General features: G+C 41.7%; 1 protein-coding gene across 1 annotated transcript in view; it reads left to right on the top strand.

The window, feature by feature from the left end:
* Nucleotides 1–20,141, top strand: part of LOC126355060 (UDP-glucosyltransferase 2-like) — a 57,874-nt gene extending 37,733 nt beyond the window's left edge. Inside the window, exons 6-7 of the mRNA XM_050005228.1 lie at nt 17,109–17,328; nt 18,663–20,141. Of these exons, the coding sequence (XP_049861185.1) occupies nt 17,109–17,328; nt 18,663–18,939 (497 nt within the window). The 3' untranslated portion in view covers nt 18,940–20,141. The remainder of the gene's footprint in view (nt 1–17,108; nt 17,329–18,662) is intronic.
* The last annotated feature ends 218 nt before the right edge of the window (nt 20,142–20,359 follow it).

The following is a 20,359-nucleotide window of genomic DNA, read 5'->3' as shown; positions in this document are numbered from 1 at the left end:
CTGTGGTCAGCTTCACGATGGCTCCAGACATGTGGCAGAACAACCACACGCAACTAAACAAACAGTGAGAAACAGTGGGAGAATACTCCCAGTCGAGTATGGGAAGCAAAATTAAATAAATCAGAAGGAGTTTCGGAATGGGGCTATCTGAGAACTGCAGTGGTGCAAATAAGCCACTGATACATAAAACATAGCTGTGTATAACACAGTGTGGCAGTCGTTCGAGACTTAAATAGTTAAATGACCATAAGGTCAGGTGTAGACCTAATCTCATTATCTTACACTGAAATAACTTACGCCTCTTAGCTAACATTCATTAACTGCATGTGTCCTACTCTGAGATGAAAACAATAAATTTAAATTTACTATGAAGTCAAAACCAATAAAGCTGTACTCATATACGCCTACTCGTTCTGTGTCTTTACTCAAACATACAAGAACGAGAATCAAGAAAATTAAACATATATCATTCTCTGCCATTAGATACAACTACCACAGGTATTAGTACAAATGTTGTTGCAAAATATGTGTCAATGAGCCTAAAGGGCACTCAGTTGCTCTAAATGCACTGACATTCCCAGTCCATGCAACGCGTGTGATATTGTAAAGAAACCAGCCCCAAATACGCGTACACCGGCTGTCAGATTCGAATATAGTGTGGTCTGCGGTTCACAGCAATCACAACAAGGCTTTGCAAATATGGTAACTTCAGAAAGTTACATGATTATTAAATTAGTAACCAGAAACCAAGAAACATGGCAAACGCGTTGAATGAATGGGAAAGTATATGACTACTATCTTAAAAATAAACAGAAAAAATGTAGGGAGAGGCACGTGTAGTAAACATTACATTTAACTTCATTTGCAGAACATCGACAAGTTACAACACTACAGTTGGAACAACATTTTGATTTAAAGAGAAAACATTACACAACTTTTATTATTGTAAGTCTGATCGTATTTATGAGTCTGTTTCAGAAATATATTCTTTGGTTGTACCTCACCTCATTGCAGGATCCCGAGATAATGTGGTGATGATTACGCGCGATGTTAATATTTGACGATTCTGCGTTGAAAATATGTCCACATCTTTTGTATAAATATTCCATGTAATCTTATGACTCCCGCCCCGTCACAGCTGTCGTTGGTACCATCAAAGCACAGTCTTCGAAAGGTTCAAATCTGATATTGTTCGCATTCGTCGTTTTACCAGTGACTCACCGATTCGCGTCCATTACACACGCAAAAATTTTCTTAGTTCCTCCATCATTAAAAGTGCAGCGCATAGTTAATTCAATATTAATCACTATTTTTATGCATTTGATGTTGATAAGATGCACATATTAACTTAAATGTTTTGTCTGTATCTTTATGCAAGGAAATTTAACTCACCAGCCATGCTATCACGTTAGCAGTCAGCGTCTCTTATTCGATTGTTTAGTTTCGATATTCGAAAGTAGGCTCTCCTTTAGCAAAGATATATACACGAACATTTATCATTTATGTTCTTGTAATATTTGAATGTATAGACATTTATTGCTAAAAATAATTAATAAACATAATAAAAAGAACAAATTATTTATATAATTTCACTAGAGATCGACCTTTACATATAGAACTGTTCTAGAAAGGAATATACTGGCAAATATAAACAAGCAGTTACGTAGGAACGAGTAGTGCAAAACCCTGGACGTGACTGACATATGTGGAATAAAAAAATGGCTAGGTACAAAACAGTTACATTTACCCCGATGTACAGATTTAACTTAGTTACTGCTATTTATTTTGCCATCTCCAATAAAATATCAAACAAAGCATATCTCAATGCGATACTGGACGTGTTACACTCTGCTGTAATCTTGCGGTGTTTCGTACTTTTGTATAATCTTATGTAGATCTTCATCTTCTGGTAAAATGGAGCCGTGTATTATGCAAAAAAAAAACCCTCTTTCGCATACTCAGTTTGTATCTCTAGTGGACGATACAGAATTTACCATTTATTAGATAAAATCTCGAAAATACGTTCGTTGAATAGTCGCGCACAGCTAATTCCGTAACGTCTTCTCGTATATATTTCTGTTAGATGCAAAAGTCTTTGGAAACCGAAGAATCACTGCACTTCCCATTAAGCTTCAATAACAATGGAGATGAATTTGTAATCGCATCACAAATAGCAAGCGTGGCTCTCTATAGCACAAACAATACTGCAATGATCTCGCAGGTTTAATTCGACAATTTGGTACTCCGAGACTACGTACCACAAAGTAAGAAGTCTTTTAAGTTATTTTAAGATTTTCAATCCCAAGTAAAGGAAAAAAATGTAAAAGACTGCTGCTTCTGAGACATAAAGTGACTGAAGAATGAATGAAGCCCCCTCTGTCTCCTAGAGGACCGTCATACATATTTTTTAAACATCTCAACTTTCGTAAAGGACAACAGAATATGCTGCTATTGCTTCCAAAATTGAACATCTTACTGAGCCAATGACTGCATAATCACAGCATCAACGCCACCTCAAGGTAATCGATCTCGCAGCAAGGAAAGAATCCACTGAAATTAAATTGGTTTGGAAATTATTTACGTTTTATTGAGCTTACAGTCATTCCTAAGTGATTTACAATAGATAACTATTCCACACAGAAAGCCAAAATAGATATCATTACACCTGTTCATATTTTCAACCTCAAACACGTTTCCACAACTACAAGCAACGTCATGCAATTCTTCACATTCCCGAGTAAGTAACACTGACCTCAGCAGCTCATTGTACAATATAGTTCGTGATTATCACTCTATATTGACAGAGCTCCCTCATTCGAGGACTCAACTGTATCCCTACACACCACGTCACAAGATTTAATTTCGCTGAATCATTTCCGTCATTTTCTTACACATGCACATTTAAATTCACATTAAAAAATAAAGTAGTATTTGTTCTTTGGTACAGTATGAAAAATTCCATCAGCTGAATAACTTTAGAAAAGTTATGTTGACAATAAGACGTATGTGTGTGTAAGAAACTTGTTGTGGCTAACAACTATGAACTAGGAAGTTGACTCACGCCTAAGAATAAGGTGGAACAATTGAGTTTAATGCCTCTTCAACTTCCGTTGGGGCTACTACCTTGGCGGTAGTAAATTTCACTCTGCATATTATTTTGTCAAAGTTTGAAGGTGAAAAAAAAGCAGCACATGCATTTCTAAATTTTCAAAGTTACTTTTCTACGTGTTCACTGGTTCAAAAATGGCTCTGAGCAATTTGGGCTTAACTTCTAAGGTCATCAGTCCCCTGGAACTTAGAACTAGTTAAACCTAACTAACCTAAAGACATCACAAACATCCATGCCCGAGACAGGATTCGAACCTGCGACCGTAGCAGTCTCACGGTTCCAATCTGTAGCGCCTAGAACCGCTCGGTCACTCCGGCCGGCTGCTCACTGGTGTTCAGTATCGTTGAAGTGGTGCATAATTAATCAGCATAACATAATATAAATTTTATGCAGTGAGAGCAATATTGTCCAAATGCACATGAGAAGAAGAAAGATCACAGCTTAATGTTCCATTGACAACGAAGTCATTAGAGAAAAAAGCATTCTCGGCGTTCCACGTCGCAATTTATGTTCAGTGCCAGACCAGTTGTTGGACCAACCTCGGGATATGTCCACTCGTCACATCTACATCCACATACATACACCGCAATCCACCATACGGTGCGTGACGGAGGGTACCCCGTACAACAGCTAGCATCTTCTCTCCCTGTTCCACTCCTAAACAGAACGAGGGAAAAATGACTGCCTATATGACTCTGTACGAGCCCTAATCTCTCTTATCTTACCTTTCTGGTCTTTCCCTGAAATGTAAGTTGGCGACAGTAAAATTGTACTGCAGTCAGCCTCAAATGCTGGTTCTCTAAATTTCCTTAGTAGGGATTCACGAAAAGAACGCCTCCTTTCCTCTAGAGACTCCCACCCGAGTTCCTGAAACATTTCCGCAACACTCGTGTGATGATCAAACCTACCAGTAACAAATCTAGCAGCCCGCCTCTGAATTGCTTCTATGTCCTCCCTCAATCCGACCAGATAGGGATCCCAAACGCTCGAAAAGTACTCAAGAATAGGTCGTATTAGTGTTTTATAAGCGGTCTCCTTTACAGATGAACCACATCTTCTCAAAATTCTACCAACGAACCGAAGACGACTATCCGCCTTCCCCACAACTGCCATTACTTGCTTGTCCCACTTCATATCGCTCTACAATGCTACGCTCAAATATTTAATCGATGTGACTGTCTGAAGCGCTACACTACTAATGGAGTATTCAAACTTTACGTGATTCTTTTTCCTACTCATCTGCATTAATTTACATTTATCTATATTTAGAGTTAGCTGCCATTCTTTACACCAATCACAAATCCCGTCCAAGTCATCTTGTATCCTCCTACAGCTACTCAACGACGACACCTTTCCGTACACCACAGCATTATCAGCAAATAGCTGCACATTGCTATCCACCCTATCCGAAATATCATTTATGTAGATAGAAAACAACAGCGGACCTACCACACTTCCCTGGGCACTCCAGATGATACCCTCACCTCCGATGAACACTCACTATCGAGGACAACGTACTGGGTTCTATTACTTAACAAGTCCCTTTTTACCAGCGACGTCTTCACTTTCTCGCATGTGATTCGGTTACATTTCGCTTTCTTTGGCGCTAGCTTATTCGTTCGGGTCAACATGCAACATTGCCTTAGTGGAACTGTATTTTCTGAAATATTTACAAACTTACATTCAGTTTTCGTACACATTCTAATACACCGAAAAGCTAAAGAAACCGGTACACCTGCCTAATATCGTGTAGGATCCCGTGAGCACGCAGAAGTGCCACAACACGACGCAGCATGGAGTCCACTAATGTCAGAAGTAATGCTGGAGGGAACTGACACCATGAATCCTGCAGGGCTGTCCATAAATCCGCAAGAGTACGAGGGGGTCGAGATGTCTTCTGAACAGCAAGTTGCAAAGCATCCCTGATGTGCTCAATAATGATCATGTATGGCATTCTGGTGGCCAGCAGAAGTGTTTAAACTCAGTGTTTAAACTCCTGGAGCCAATATGTAGTATTTCTGGACGTATAGGGTGTTGCACTGTCCTCCTAGAATTGCCTAAGTCAGGCAGAATGTAAAATGGACATAAATGGATGCAGGTGATCCGACAGAATGCTTACAAACGTGTCACCTGTCAGAGTCGTATCTAGACGTGTTAGGGGTCCCATATCACTCCAACCGCATTCCCCCCCACACACCATTACAGAGCCACCACTAGCTTTAACAGTCCCCTGCTAACATGCAGGATCCACGGACTGATGAGGTCTCCATACCCGTACACGTCCATCCGCTCGATACAATTTGAAATGTGGCTCGTCCGACTAGGCAACATGTTTCCAGCCATCGTAAGTCCAAAAATGGTTCAAATGGCTCTGAGCACTATAGGACACAACATCTGAGGTCATCACTCCCCTAGAACTGAGAACTACTTAAAAATAACCTAAGGACATCACACACATCCATGCCCGAGGCAGGATGCAAACCTGCGACCGTAGCAGTCGCGCGGTTCCCGACCGAAGCGCCTAGAACCGCTCGCCCATTATGGCCGCCATCATCAGTCCTTTGCCGGTGCTGACGGGCGCAGGCGAGGCGTAAAGCTTTGTGTCGCGCAGTCGTCAAGTTTACACAAGTGGGCCTGCAGCTCCGATAGCCCGTATCGATGATGTTCCTTTGAATGGTTCGCACGCTGGCACTTATTGATGGCCCACCGTTGAGATCTGCAACAATTTCGCAGAAGGCTTACACTTCTGTCGCGCTGAACGAGTCTCTTCAGTCGTCGTTGGTCCCGTTCTTGCACGATCTTTTTCTGGCCGCAGCGATGTCGCACATTTGATATTTTACTGCATTTCTGATATTCACGGTAAAATCTTGAAATAGTCGTAGGGGAAAATCCCCACTTCATCGCTACCTCGGAGATGCTATGTCCCATCGCTCGTGCGCCGACCATAATACCACGTTCAGACTCAATTAAATCTTAATAATCCGCCATTGCAGCAGCAGTAACAGATCTAACAACTGCGCCAGACACATGTTTTATATAGACGATGCCGACCGCAGCGCCGTATTTTGCCTGTTTACATATCTCTGTACTTGAATATGCATGCCTATACCAGTTTCTTTGGCGTTTCAGTATAGTAATGTAAAATGAATGGAGACTTATGAATGAGTATGATTAACAATCTGGATGATTGACTGATCTGGCCTTGTAACGCTAACCAAAACGGCCTTGCTGTGCTGGTACTGCGAACGGCTGAAAGTAAGGGGAAACTACAGGCGTAATTTTTCCCGAGGGCATGCAGCTTTACTGTACGGTTAAATGATGATGGCGTCCTCTTGGGTAAAATATTCCGGAGGTAAAATAGTCCCCAATTCGGATCTCCGAGCGGGGACTACTCAAGAGGACGTCGTTATCAGGGGAAAGAAACCTGGCGTTCTGCGGATCGGAGCGTGGAATGTCAGATCCCTTAATGGGGCAGGTGGGTTAGAAAAGCTAAAGAGAGAAATGGATAGGTTAAAGTTAGATATAGTGGGAATTAGTGAAGTTCGGTGGCAGCAGGAACAAGACTTTTGGTCAGGTGCATACACGGTTATAAATACAAAATCAAATAGGGGCAATGCAGGAGTAGGTTTAGTAATGAGTGCGGGTAAGCTACTACAAACAGCATAGTGAACGCACTATTGTGGCCAAGATAGACATGAAGCCCACGCCTACCACAGTAGTGCAAGTTTGTATGCCAACTATCTCTGCAGATGATGAAGAAATAGACGAAATATATGATGAAATAAAAGAAATTATTCAGGTAGTGAAGGGAGACGATAATTTAATAGTCATGGGTGACTGGAATTCGAGAGTAGGAAAAGGGAGAGAAGGAAACATAGTAGATGAATATGGATTGGGGGAAAAAATGAAAGAGGAAGCCGTCTGGTAAAATTTTGCACACAGCATAACTTAATCATAACTAACACTTGGTTCAAGAATCATAAAAGAAAGTTGTACACATGGAAAAATCCTGGAAGTACTAGAAGGTATAATGGTAAGACAGTGATTTAGGAACCAGGTATTAAATTGTAAAACATTTCCAGGGGCAGATGTGGACTCTGACCACAATCTAATGGTTATGAACTGTAGATTAAAACTGAAGAAACTGCAAAAAGGTGGGAATTTAATGAGATGGGACCTGGACAAACTGATTAAACCAGAGGTTGTACAGTGTTTCAGGGAGAACATTAGGCATCAGTTGTCACAAATGGGGGAAAGAAAAACAGTAGAAGAAGAATGGGTAGCTCTGAGGGATGAAGTAGTGAAGGCAGCAGAGGATCAAGTAGGTAAAAATACGAGTGCTACTGAAAATTCTTGGGTAATGGAAGAAATATTGAATGTAATTGATTAAAGGAGAAAATATAAAAATGCAGTAAATGAAGCAGGCAAAAAGGAATACAAGCTTCTCAAAAATGAGATTGACAGGAAGTGCAAAATGGCGAAGCAGGGATGGCTAGATGACAAATGAAAGGATGTAGAGGCTTATCTCACTAGGGGTAAGATAGATACTGCCTACAGGAAAATTAAGGATCCTTTTGGAGAAAAGAGAACCACTTGTATGAATATCAAGAGCTCAGATGGAAACCCAGTTCTAAGCAAAGAAGGGAAGGCAGAAAGGTGGAAAGAGTATATAGAGGGTCCATACAAGGGCGATGTACTTAACATTCTGGAAATGGAAGAGAATGTAGATGAAGACGAAATGGGAGATACAATACTGCGTGAAGAGTTTGACAGAGCACTGAAAGACATGAGTCGAAACAAAGCCCCGGGAGTAGACAACACTCTATTAGAATTACTGATGGCCTTGGGAGAGTCAGTCCTGACAAAACTCTACCATCTGGTGAGCAAGATGTATGAGACAGGCGAAATACCCTCAGACTTCAAGAAGAACATAATAATTCCAATCCCAAAGAAAACGGGTGTTGACAGATGTGAAAATTACCGAACAATCAGTTTAATAAGCCACAGCTGCAAAATACTAACGCGAATTCTTTACAGACGAATGGAAAAACTAGTAGAATCCAACCTTGGGGGAGATCAGTTTGGATTCCGTAGACTTATGTGAGAAGAAAGATTAAGGAAAGGCAAACCTACGTTTCTAGCATTTGTTGACTTAGAGAAAGCTTTTAACAGTGTTGACTGGAATACCCTCTTTCAAATTCTAAAGGTGGCAGGGGTAAAATACAGGGAGCGAAAGGCTATTTACAATTTGTACAGAAACCAGATGTGCAGTTATAAGAGTCGAGGGGCATGAAAGGGAAGCAGCGGTTGGGAAGCGAGTGAGACAGGGTTGTAGCCTCTCCCCGATGTTATTCAATTTGTATATTGAGCAAGCAGTAAAGGAAACAAAAGAAAAATTCGGAGTAGGTATTAAAACCCATGAAGAAGTCATAAAAACTTTGAGGTTCGCCGATGACATTGTAATTCTGCTATAGACATCAAAGGACTTGGAAGAGCAGTTGTACGGAATGGACAGTGTCTTGAATGAAGGATATAAGATGAACATCAACAAAAGCAAAACGAGGATAATGGAATGTAGTCGAATTAAGTCGGGTGATGCTGAGGGAATTAGATAAGGAAAGGAGACACTTAAAGTAGTAGATAAGTTTTGCTTTTTGGAGAGCAAAATAACTGATGATTAGAGAGTATATAAAATGTAGACTGGAAATGGCAAGGAAAGCGATTCTGAAGAAGAGAAATTTGTTAGCATCGAGTATAGATTTAAGTGTCAGGGAGTCGTTTCTGAAAGTATTTGTATGGAAGTGAATCATGGACGATAAATAGTTTGGACAAGAAGAGAATAGAAGTTTTCGAAATGTGGTGCTATAGAAGAATGCTGAAAATTAGATTTGAAGATCACATAACTAATGAGGAGGTATTGCATAGAATTGGGGAGAAGAGGAGTTTTTTGTGGCACAACTTGACAAGAAGAAGGGACCAGTTGGTAGGACATGTTCCGAGGCATCAAGGGATCACAAATTTGGTATTGGAGGGAAGCGTGGAGGGCAAAAATCCTAGAGGGAGACCAAGAGATGAATACACTAAGCAGATTCAGAAGGATGTAGGTTGCAGTAAGTGCTGGGAGATGAAGAAGCTTGCACAGGATAGAGTAGCATGGAGAGCTGCATCAAACCAGTCTCAGGACTGAAGACCACAACAACAACATTATTAACGATGCAAAAGTACGAATAACATTAAATCGCAGTTAAGAAAACTTGTGTTTTTAGTAATGACATTAAGGCAATAATTAACAGTGGTATTAATGTGAGCTACACACAGTGTAGTCATCACGAACAGTTCGGTTTAGGGAAATCAGGCGTACTCGAGAAGCAATTTAGCACTTCGGTTAGTAATGGATGGCAAATTCAGGAAAAACAAGGAAGTATATCTTGCATTTGTAGACTGGAGAAGAGTTTTCATAATTTGGAATCGCTTACAGGCATTTTATTATCAACTACTGGGACAGAAGTCTTACACATCCTCTTTGTGCAACGCAGACTGCAGTAAAACTTCCCGGCAGATTAAAACTACATTTCGGACCGAGAGTCAAACTCGGGACTTTTGCCTTTCACGGACACGTGCTCCACCAACTGAGCAACCAAAGCACGGCTCACCATCCCCCCTTGCACTTTTACCTCCGCCAATATCTCATGTTCTACCTTCCAAGCTTCACAGAAGCCCTCCTGCGAAACATGCAAGACTAGCAGTTCAGAGAGAAATTATACTGCAGAGGGGTGGTTTGCCATAGCCTGAGGGATGTTTCCAGAATTAGATTTTCACTCAGCAGCGAAGTGTGCGCTGAAATCAAACTTCCTGTCAGATTAAAATTGTGTGCTGGGCCGAGACTCGAACTCAAGATCTTTGACTTTCGCAGGAAAGTGCTCTACCGTTCTGGCAGACAGCATTAGTCGGAATTGAGGGAGTGGACCAAGAGCCTGGAACAAGGATACGTATAAAGCACGATAGGGTCACTCAGTCTCGCTACTGATACACTACTGGCCATTAAAATTGCTACACCACGAAGATGACGTGCTACAGACATTAAATTTAACCGACAGGAAGAAGATGCTGTGATATGTAAATGATTAGCTTTTCAGAGCATTCACACAAGGTAGGCGCCGGTGGCGACACCTACAACGTGCTGACATGAGGAAAGTTTCCAGCCCATTTCTCGTACACAAACAGCAGTTGACCGGCGTTGCCTGGTGATACGTTGTTGTGATGCCTTGTGTAAGGAGGAGAAAAAAGTACTATCACGTTTCCGACTTTGATAAAGGTTGGATTTTAGCCTATCGTGATAGCGGTTTATCGTATCGCGACATTGCGGCACGCGTTGGTCGAGATCCAATTACTGTTAGCATAATATGGAATCGGTGGGTTCAGGAAGGTAATACGGAACGCCGTGCTGTATCACAACGGCCTCGTATCACTAGCAGTCGAGTTGACCATCTTATTCGCATGGCAGTAAACGATCGTGCAGCCACGTCTCGATCCCTGAGTCAACAGATGGGGACGTTTGCAAGACAACAACCATCTGCACGAACAGTTCGAGAAGGTTTGCAGCAGCATGGACTATCAGCTGGGAGACCATGGCTGCGGTTACCCTTGACGCTGCATCACAGACAGGAGCGCCTGCGATGGTGTACTGAACGACGAACCTGGGTGCACGAATGGCAAAACGTCATTTTTTCGGATGAATCCAGGTTCTGTTTACAGCATCATGATGGTCGCAACCGTGTTCGGCGACATCGCGGTGAACGCACATTGGAGGAGTGTATTCGTCATCGCCATACTGGCTATCACGCGGCGTGGTGGTATGGGGTGCCATTGGTTACACGTCTCGGTGACCTCTTGTTCGCGTTGACGGCACTTTGAACAGCGGACGTTACATTTCATATGTGTTACGACCTGTGGGTCTACCCTTTATTCGATCCCTACGAAACCCAACATTTCAGCAGGATAATGCACGACCGCATGTTGCAGGTCCTGTACGGGCCTTTCTGGATACAGAAAATGTTCGACTGCTGACCTGGCCAGTACATTCTCCAGATCTCTCACAAATTGAAAACGTCTGGTCAATGGTGGCCGAGCAACTGGCTCATCACAATACGCCAGTCACTACTCTTGATGAACAGTGGTATCGTGTTGAAGCTGCATGGGCAACTATACCTGTACACTCCACCCAAGCTCTGACTCAATGCCCAGGCGTATCAAGGCCGTTATGAGGGCCAGAGCTGGTTGATCTGGGTAGTGATTTCTCAGGATCTATGCACCCAAATTGCGTGAAAATGTAATCACATGTCAGTTCTAGTATACGATATTTGTCCAATGAATACCCGTTTATCATCTGCATTTCTTCTTGGTGTGGTAATTTTAATGGCCAGTAATGTATTTACCTCAAGATAGTCCGTTACTCTCTTCATTGTCTCTTGAACATACGATGATGAGTATGAACAAGAATTGAATCAGATTCCTAATAAAATGGATGGAGTGCTAGCTGATGTCCATAAAATGTACATAAACTAAAAGAGTATCAGGTAGCCATGGTGGCTGGCTAAAGGTTATACTTGGACAAGAGACCCTTGAAAAGATGGTTGAATGTTGCTGTCTAAGAAATAGAACAGATAGAAAAGGAAGATGCTAGACTGATATTGTAGCAAGCAGCGCACAAGGCCAAAAGGTTTCAATACCATTAACAGCTACTTACTGCCCCAACTATAAACTTAAAGACCCAAAAAATATGCGTCATGAATTATATCTGGGCCACTCCTCTGTAAAGGTGCGAAACCTGGACAGTGAGGCAGACAAAAGAGAAACGATTAAAATCCTTGACTTTAGGGGAGTCTGTTAAAAATGAGAATGATGGCGAATAAGAAACATAGACATACTGCAACAGGTTAACGAGATAGAAATGTTAACAAAAAACATGCTGATATGAAGAGACAGGATAGTTCGACATTAATCACGATATGAGTCTTTGAAGGAACTGGTAGCTGAAGGGCTAGAGGAAGGAAATAATTGAAAGGGCAGGTCTGGGTATGTGGAAATACGGTAGTTCGTGGGATGATGTGGTATGCAGTAGACCACATCTGGCATTCGACAGGGATGGGAATGCAGTCAATACCAGCGTTAGAGGTGATGATCTAAACAACAACAATAACCGAATTCGTGAATAATGAGGTCGCATCTATAGAAGGATACAGTTGATAGTTCCAATTACTTGATATATACTATTAAACTGTAATATAGCCATTAGAGCTTCGGTCGTTGACCAGATCCAGTCGTAGATACAGCAAGGGAAGCTAACTCTTCAAAGTACAGGAGTACCATTCCCAAGGCTACCCAAGATATGCGTCCTTGCTTCTACAAACATCTCTAGCAGTAATATTGGAGAAATTCACCACAATGGTTATCAACTGCAATTCTTGCCTTTCCCCTTTCACTAAGGGAATTAGAACTGGCAGTGAACTTTTGTAATGATATTCGTCCCCTGTGGCTCAGAGAGTATTGGTGTATGTATAAAAATATACTGATACTAAAATGTAGACTTTCACGGCCGGAAATATCATGTCCATTATAATTATCCGGTCTGTTATGCCGTGGTCGGTTGATGAATTCTGTATCGATTCCCAACGTTTCATCTCCGATTGCGAGGGACATCTTCAAGGGGGTCCGTAGCTCGATGGAAGGTCTAACACACCCATTTGTTCGCGAGTCAGTAACGAGCCAGTAGCGAGCCAGTGAGTGTGTTGGACCTTCCATCGAGCTACGGACCCCCTTGAAGATGTCCCTCGCACTCGGAGATGAAACGTTGGGAATCGACACAGGATTCATCAACCGACCACAGCATAACAGCCCGGATAATTATAATGGACATAAATATATACTGCTAGAAAAACTGTACATCCTTTAAGAGGTTTACATTAAACTCAAGATTTATTTATGAAAATGCATATGGAGTACATGAAAAGATTACATTTACATATCAGTAGCACACGCGGTTCTGAGGTGCCTGTTATCGGCCCGTGCTGCAATACCCGTGTTAGTATATTGTGTAGCCACCGCGGGCAATGCAGGCGCTGGCACCCAGTCGATCGTACAGATATACACTACTGAAAATGCCACACCAAGAAGAAAGGCAGATGAAAACGGGTATTCATGGGACAAATATATTATACTAGATGTGACACTTGATTACATTTTCATGCAAATTGGGTGCATAGAACCTGAGAAATCAGAGCCCAGAACAACCACCTCTGGCAGTAATAATTGCCTTGATACGCCTGGGCATTGAGTCAAACAGAGCTTGGATGGCGTGTACAGGTGCAGCTGTCCATCCAGTTTCAATACGATACCACAGTTCATCAAGAGTAGTGACTGGCATATTGTGACGATCCAGTTGCTAGGCCACCATTGAACAGACGTTTTCAATTGGTGAAAGATCTCGAGAATGTGCTGGCCTGGGCAGCAGTCGAACAGTTGACTCTGAAATTATTGGTATATCTGAACACTTCTTAAATAAGGAGATAATTCAGAGGCTTCCTTTTCCAGGATACAGGTTGGCTGGCAGCTTTTCTAGGAGCTCTTTGCGGTGTGGGGGAGTAGCCATGTATGTGAAAAACGGCATCCCATTTCAGTCAATTGATGTTTCAAAGTACTGCACTGAAAAGGTGTTCGAATGTTGTGCACATGTGGAGCTAAACTTCTAATTTTTCTTATTTATAGATCCCCAGACTCCGATTTCACAACATTCTGTATCCAGAAAGTCCCGTACAGGACCTGCAACATGCGGTCGTGCATTATCCTGCTGAAATGTAGGGTTTCGCAGGGATCGAGTTAACGGTAGAGCCAAGGGTCGTGACACATCTGAATGTAACGTCCACTGTTCAAAGTGCCGTCAGTGCGAACAAGAGGTGACCGAGACGTATAACCAATGACACCCCATACCACCACGCCGGGTGATACGCCAGTATGGCGATGACGAATAAACGCTTCCAATGTGCGTTCACCGCGATGTCGCCAAACACGGATGCGACCATCATGATGCTGTAAACAGAACCTGGATTTATCCGAAAAAATGACGTTTTGCCATTCGTGCACCCAGGTTCGTCGTCTAGTACACCATCGCAACCGCTCCTGTCCGTGATGCGGCGTCAAGGGTAGCCGCAGCCATGGTCTCCCAGCTGATAGTCCATGCTGCTGCAAACGTCGTCGAACTGTTCGTGCAGATGGTTGGTGTCTTGCAAACGTTCCCAACTGTTGACTCAGGGATCGAGACGTGGCTGCACGATCCGTTACAGCAATGCTGATAAGATACCTGTCATCTCGACTGCTAGTGATACAAGGCCGTTGGTATCCGGCACGGCGCTCCGTATTACCCTCCTGAAGCCACCGATTCCATATTCTGCTAGCATTGGATCTCGGCCAATGCGAGCAGCAATATCGCGATACGATAAACTGCAATCGCGATAGGCTACAATCCAACCTTTATCAAAGTCGGAAACGTGATGGTACGCATTTCTCCTCCTTACACGAGGCATTACAACAACGTTTCAGCAGGCAACGCCGGTTAACTGCTGTTTGTGTATGAGAAATCGGTTGGAAACTTTCCTAATGTCAGCACGCTGTATTTGTCGGCACAGCGCCAACCTTGTGTGAATGCTCTGAAAAGCTAATCATTTGCATATCACATCAGCTTCTTCCTGTCGGTTAAGTTTCGCGTCTGTAGCACATCATCTTCGTTGTGTAGCAATTCTAATAGCCAGTAGTGTAAATACTGTCCTGTGATACGTTATGCCACGCCTGCTCCACATGTTCACGTAGTTCAGCAAGAGTTGTTGGTTGACGAGGCACACAAGTCACTTCTCGGCTCATCTTATCCACACGTGCTCGACTGGAGACAAGTCCGTTGATTGTGCTGGCCAGGAAAGGCGCTGCACGTGTTGCGGAGCAAGTTGAGTTTCATAAGCATTACTCTGTTGGAACAACGCATGTCCTTCCTGTTGCAAGAACAGCAAAACAACAGGTCTAACAACATTCTGCACGTATTGAGCCCTGGCTAGCGTCCCCTCCAGAAACTCCAAAATTCGAGTGTTGGCGTCACCTACAGGAACATCAAAATTCAACGAGCGTTGTAGCTTATCGCTCCACAGACCATAAGGCCTGGGTTGGGGCGTGTGTGTGTTGGACGAACGCACTCTACGAGACAGTGCTCACCAGCTCTACATTGTAAGCACAAACGACAGTCACTTGCATGCACGCAGAACCTGCTTTCATCACTGAAAACCAAGTGATCTGTGATGGCACCAGTCGAGTCGTGGGCGTCGATGCTGTCAAGTGAGTGAAAGATGGGCTAGACGTGTGCGTGGCAGTAGTCCCACTGCTAATAACCAGCTCATAATAGTTCGCGTTAGGTTCACAAGCCCTCGTATTTGTGCTCTGGTAGTCGTACGATCTGCCACTGTTGCCCTTACAATATGACGATCCTAATGAGCATCCGTGCTGCCTAGAACTCGTCTATGGATGTGAGAATGTTCACGCGATCATTGACACCAGCAACTTTGGGGTGCCACAGGGTTCAGTCTTAGGTCCTTTACTGTTCTTGATATACAATAATGACTTACCATTCCTCATTGATGAAGATGCAAAGTTAGTTCTTTTTGCTGATGATACAAGTATAGTAATAACATCCAAAAACCAAGAAATAAGTGATGTAATTGTAAATTATGTTTTTCACAAAATTATTAAGTGGTTCTCAGTAAAACGGACTCTCTTTAAATTTTGATAAAACTCAGTATATACAGTTCTGTACAGTAAATGGCACAAATCCAGTAATAAATATAGACTTTGAACAGAAGTCTGTAGCTAAGGTAGAATTTTCAAAATCTTTCGGTGTGTCCATTAATGAGAGATTAAACTGGAAGCAACACATTGATGGTCTGCTGAAACGTCTGAGTTCAGCTACGTATGCTATTAGGGTTATTGCAAATTTTGGTGATAAGAATCTCAGTAAATTAGCTTACTATGCCTACTTTCATTCACTGCTTTCGTATGGTATCGTATTCTGGGGTAATTCATCGTTGAGTAGAAAAGTATTCATTGCTCAGAAATGTGTATTTAGAAAAATTGCTGCAGCCCATCCATGGTCATCCTGCAGACATATATTTAAGGATCTAAGGATCCCCACAGTAACCTCACAGTATATATATTCACTTATGAAATTTGTTGTTAATAATCCAGCCCAGTTCAAAAGTAATAGCAGTGTGCATAGCTATAACACCAGGAGAAAGGATGATTTTCACTATGCAGGGTTAAATCTGACTTTGGCACAGAAAGGGGTAAATTATGCTGCCACAAAAATCTTTGGTCACCTCCCAAACAGCATCAAAAGCCTGACAGATAGCCAACTAACATTTAAAAATAAATTAAATAATTTCTATATGACAACTCCTTCTATTCATTGACTGAATTTTTATATATAAATTAAGGGGAAAAAACTTAAACATTAGTGTCATGCAACATTTTGTGTAATGTAATATCTTCTATAGACATCTTTTATTAACCTGACACGTTCCGCGCCATTACGAAGTGTCGTATTCATGACCTATGGAACAAGTATTAATCTAATCTAATCTGACGTAGCACCTCCATTTTGTGTGGCAGTTCTATGAAAGGACCACCTCACCACTACGAAGGCCACAATTTGACCCCTTTCAAGCTTGCACATTTCGCTAGAGGAAGAACGAGTGCATCTACGTGGCATGGTAGCCTGCTTGATCCACACGATTTCACAACACTGATCCGTCTGGCTGTGAGCATTCCCCATTATGGGGTAGACGCAGATGGTACTCTGATAGCTGTGCCTCTACGCCATCTGTTGGCGGACGACGTTGAAACCATTAAAAAACATGACTGCTTGTGCAACTTCAATAATCTTCTGTTGCTGTTTTTTGCTTTCCAGCACATCCCAATGTCCGCGTGTTCATCACTCAGGGCGGTCTGCAGAGCTTTAACGAGGCAGCTTATCACGGAGTTCCTCTACTGGGAATTCCCTTTTTCGGCGACCAGCAACATAACGTGGCGAAAATGGTCGACGCTGGCATTGGCATTGAGCTGAAATTCTGGGACGTCACAAAAGACACCATTTCGGACGCCATTCTAAGGCTTATTGAGGACAAAAGGTAAAAACAATATCCCTCTGAAATTGGGTTATTATTAGTAGATTCCTAAGTTCACTGATGTTTTATTATTTACATAAAAACGCTGAAGTGAATTTCGTGACAGTTGCTGGAGTTCGGACGATGCAGCTCTGTAGAATACTTTTCATGAGTACGACATATGGTGAGTTTTTGTTTAGAAATGACGTTACTGAAAGCTTTTAAATCTGCAGTAGTCTTAATGGATGGGAAAGGAAATGAGAATAAGAGGCTTGACATCTTCATATAGTACAATTGCAGTTAGGACAATCAGAAGCAATGCACTTGTAAAACTAATAAACCATAATCAGCAGTCTACTCGTTTACAGTAGAGTTGAGATGACTGGACCATCTGTCTAGAATGTCACACAGCTTTGGTGTTTTATATTGGAGGTACTTTGGTTGGTGATTTGACGTGATGCAATTTGTATACTACAATATCTTTAAAGTTTTTGTTTTACACTAAGAAACAAAATTGTTTTATTGGTTTTATAACCAGTTAGCTACCATTTCGAGAATTGAAAATTGGCAGGTTGGGCAGTAGGAGGGTTGCCATGTCACTAAAGACGTTGTTTTCCTCCAAGGGCACTAATGTGTACATATAAACACCAGTAACGCTACGACAGCTCTTTTCTTGTAATCTCTAGCTGCACTTTGACATAGAAACAAAACCAATGTACTGTGTCTCGTACCATATGCTGAACAATCTCACACAGTTTACATTTGACGACGCCAAATCATTTTCACTGGCGTTTATATCGTTCAGTAGGCTCGATACCAAGAGACTTACACAGAAGTCAAAGCCGAAAAGTTTCTTGCTCTATATTACCTCAGATATCGTATCGTCTTATTTGGAACTGTCCACAAGCTCCCTGAATTATTATGAGCACAGCTAATCACATACTTTATTATAAAAGGGTAAACAACATTGACATATTCTTGCTTCTAAAAAATATTGTTTTCTGTTCAGTTTCTAGAAAACTGTGTCCATGGATGAGGAAGGAGGAACTCACTCTAAAAAGTAATTATGTCTTCATAGGGTTTCCATCTTCTGTTACACAGTTGATCGCAACATGATCAGGTTCTTTCACTGTTCCAATCATAAATCCCTAATACAGCAAACTTTATCCCACTCACCTACGTTTTCATATTTTCCACTTGCCCCGCTAGTCTCATTGATTCACATAATTTCTCCATACGACTTACCAAAAGTTAGTTTTCTTGATTTTGCTAGTCACTCTTGAGGAACCAAGTGTGACATATTGTCAGTTTTAAGCATCGCAGGAATACTTTATCATCAACGTTCCTTCTTTCAACAGGTTCAGCGAAAACATGAAGCAGTTCTCAGCCGTCTACCGTGAGCATAAGGAAGAGAGCCTTCCTAAAGCCATGTGGTGGATCGAGTATGTCCTTCGACATAACGGGGCTCCTCATCTGCGCAGTGCTGCAAGAGACCTGACCTGGTACCAATACCTGCTGCTAGATGTCATTGCCTTCGTGCTGGCTGTTGTAGTGTCCTTTTGTATAGCTCTGTACTGTATTGCTAGGTTTCTCATCTCCAAACTGTTTAAATCAAAGAAAGTTAAAAGTAATTGAGAACCTAATCTTCTGTTATACAGAAGTCTCTTTGCACACTAATTTATTGAGTGTCTTGAATGAAATGGTGGAACTGATACATGCACAATGATTTGTAAAACATTTCTAGAGATTGTGTCACCTGAAATACAATGTATACAACGGTTTGCTCTCATTTGGATAATGTTATAATTGGGAAAACTGTCTCTCCTAAGAGGCATCAAGCGCATTTCCTCTGGGTTTTCGAAATTTCAATTTAGTACTTGTAACGTGTAGCTGACGTCGACGCAGACAAATACTCCCTATTATGTCTTTCACGCGGCTCTCAGCGTCAACGGAAAGCGTCGGTTTGCCTCCTGTTACAAACAAAATGATTTTAAAGCCGAATTTTCCGACTCCATTCCAGAGAGCTACCCCATATTAGTCTAGTGCCATTTTCGTTTTTTTTTTTATCGACGTATATTTAAAGGGTCAGTAAAACAGCACGGTAGTCTTATCAGCGACTGGCACGCCACCCTGGCCCATGCTGCTTGCTACTGCATGTAGCAGCACTGCTGAGTCTCTGCTGGAGTAAAAGTTAATCTTCGGGTTTTACTGTCCGTCTTAATATCAATGAAACGAAGATTGCACTAGGCTAATTTGGGACTGCCCTATCGAATGGGCATTAAAATTTAGTTTGAAAAGTGACTTTGTAATATGAAACAAAGCGACACTCTCCGTCGATACTGGGTGTCTCGCAAAAGACATGATGAGCACTATTTGTTTTGGCTGACGCCACCAACACATGAAAAACAAAACAGCAAATATCTACCGAAATACCAGAGGAAATTCCGCTGATGAGTCTTAGAAAGGACACACTGTATATATTTTTAGATACTAAATCTAAGTGAAATACTTCATCCTCTTCAGGATACTTCATTAAATAAAAACATTCTGAACATTTCGAAATGTGTAGGACTTTCCTTCACGTTCTTTCAGCTGAATGAAATCTATTCCGTACAAAACAGCAACTAGCTTATTACCTCAATAATTTTTTTATCTTTTAACTAATCACATAGATAGTTAGTTGAATTAAGTGTAATCATATCACCCAAGAATGTGACCAAAACACAATACCATAACTGTACCTGTGCGAAAGCTGTTGTATGTCCATGTATCGTATAAACAACAAAAGACAAAATGTTATAATTCATATACAGTATTAATAAATTGTTTCAATGTAACTTCTCAAGTTAAGATATTATCAGATTGTGTTTTATTAGGTAAGTATGTCGTATTTTCTGGTTGTCGTCTGAACACAGAAATACTTTACACTTTGGTAAAAGTTCTTTTCTTCTCATCTACATTCTAGAAAATTCACGAACACAGCTTAAGTTTGCCAACACAGTAAACATATCAATTTTCTTTCTTTCTTTCTTTCGCTAACGCCATAGTTCCGCAG

Source organism: Schistocerca gregaria, chromosome 3 (assembly GCF_023897955.1).
Source record: "Schistocerca gregaria isolate iqSchGreg1 chromosome 3, iqSchGreg1.2, whole genome shotgun sequence".
Taxonomy (NCBI): domain Eukaryota; kingdom Metazoa; phylum Arthropoda; class Insecta; order Orthoptera; family Acrididae; genus Schistocerca; species Schistocerca gregaria.
Note: the sequence above shows the minus strand (reverse complement) of the source record. Positions and strands in the feature narration are given on the sequence as shown.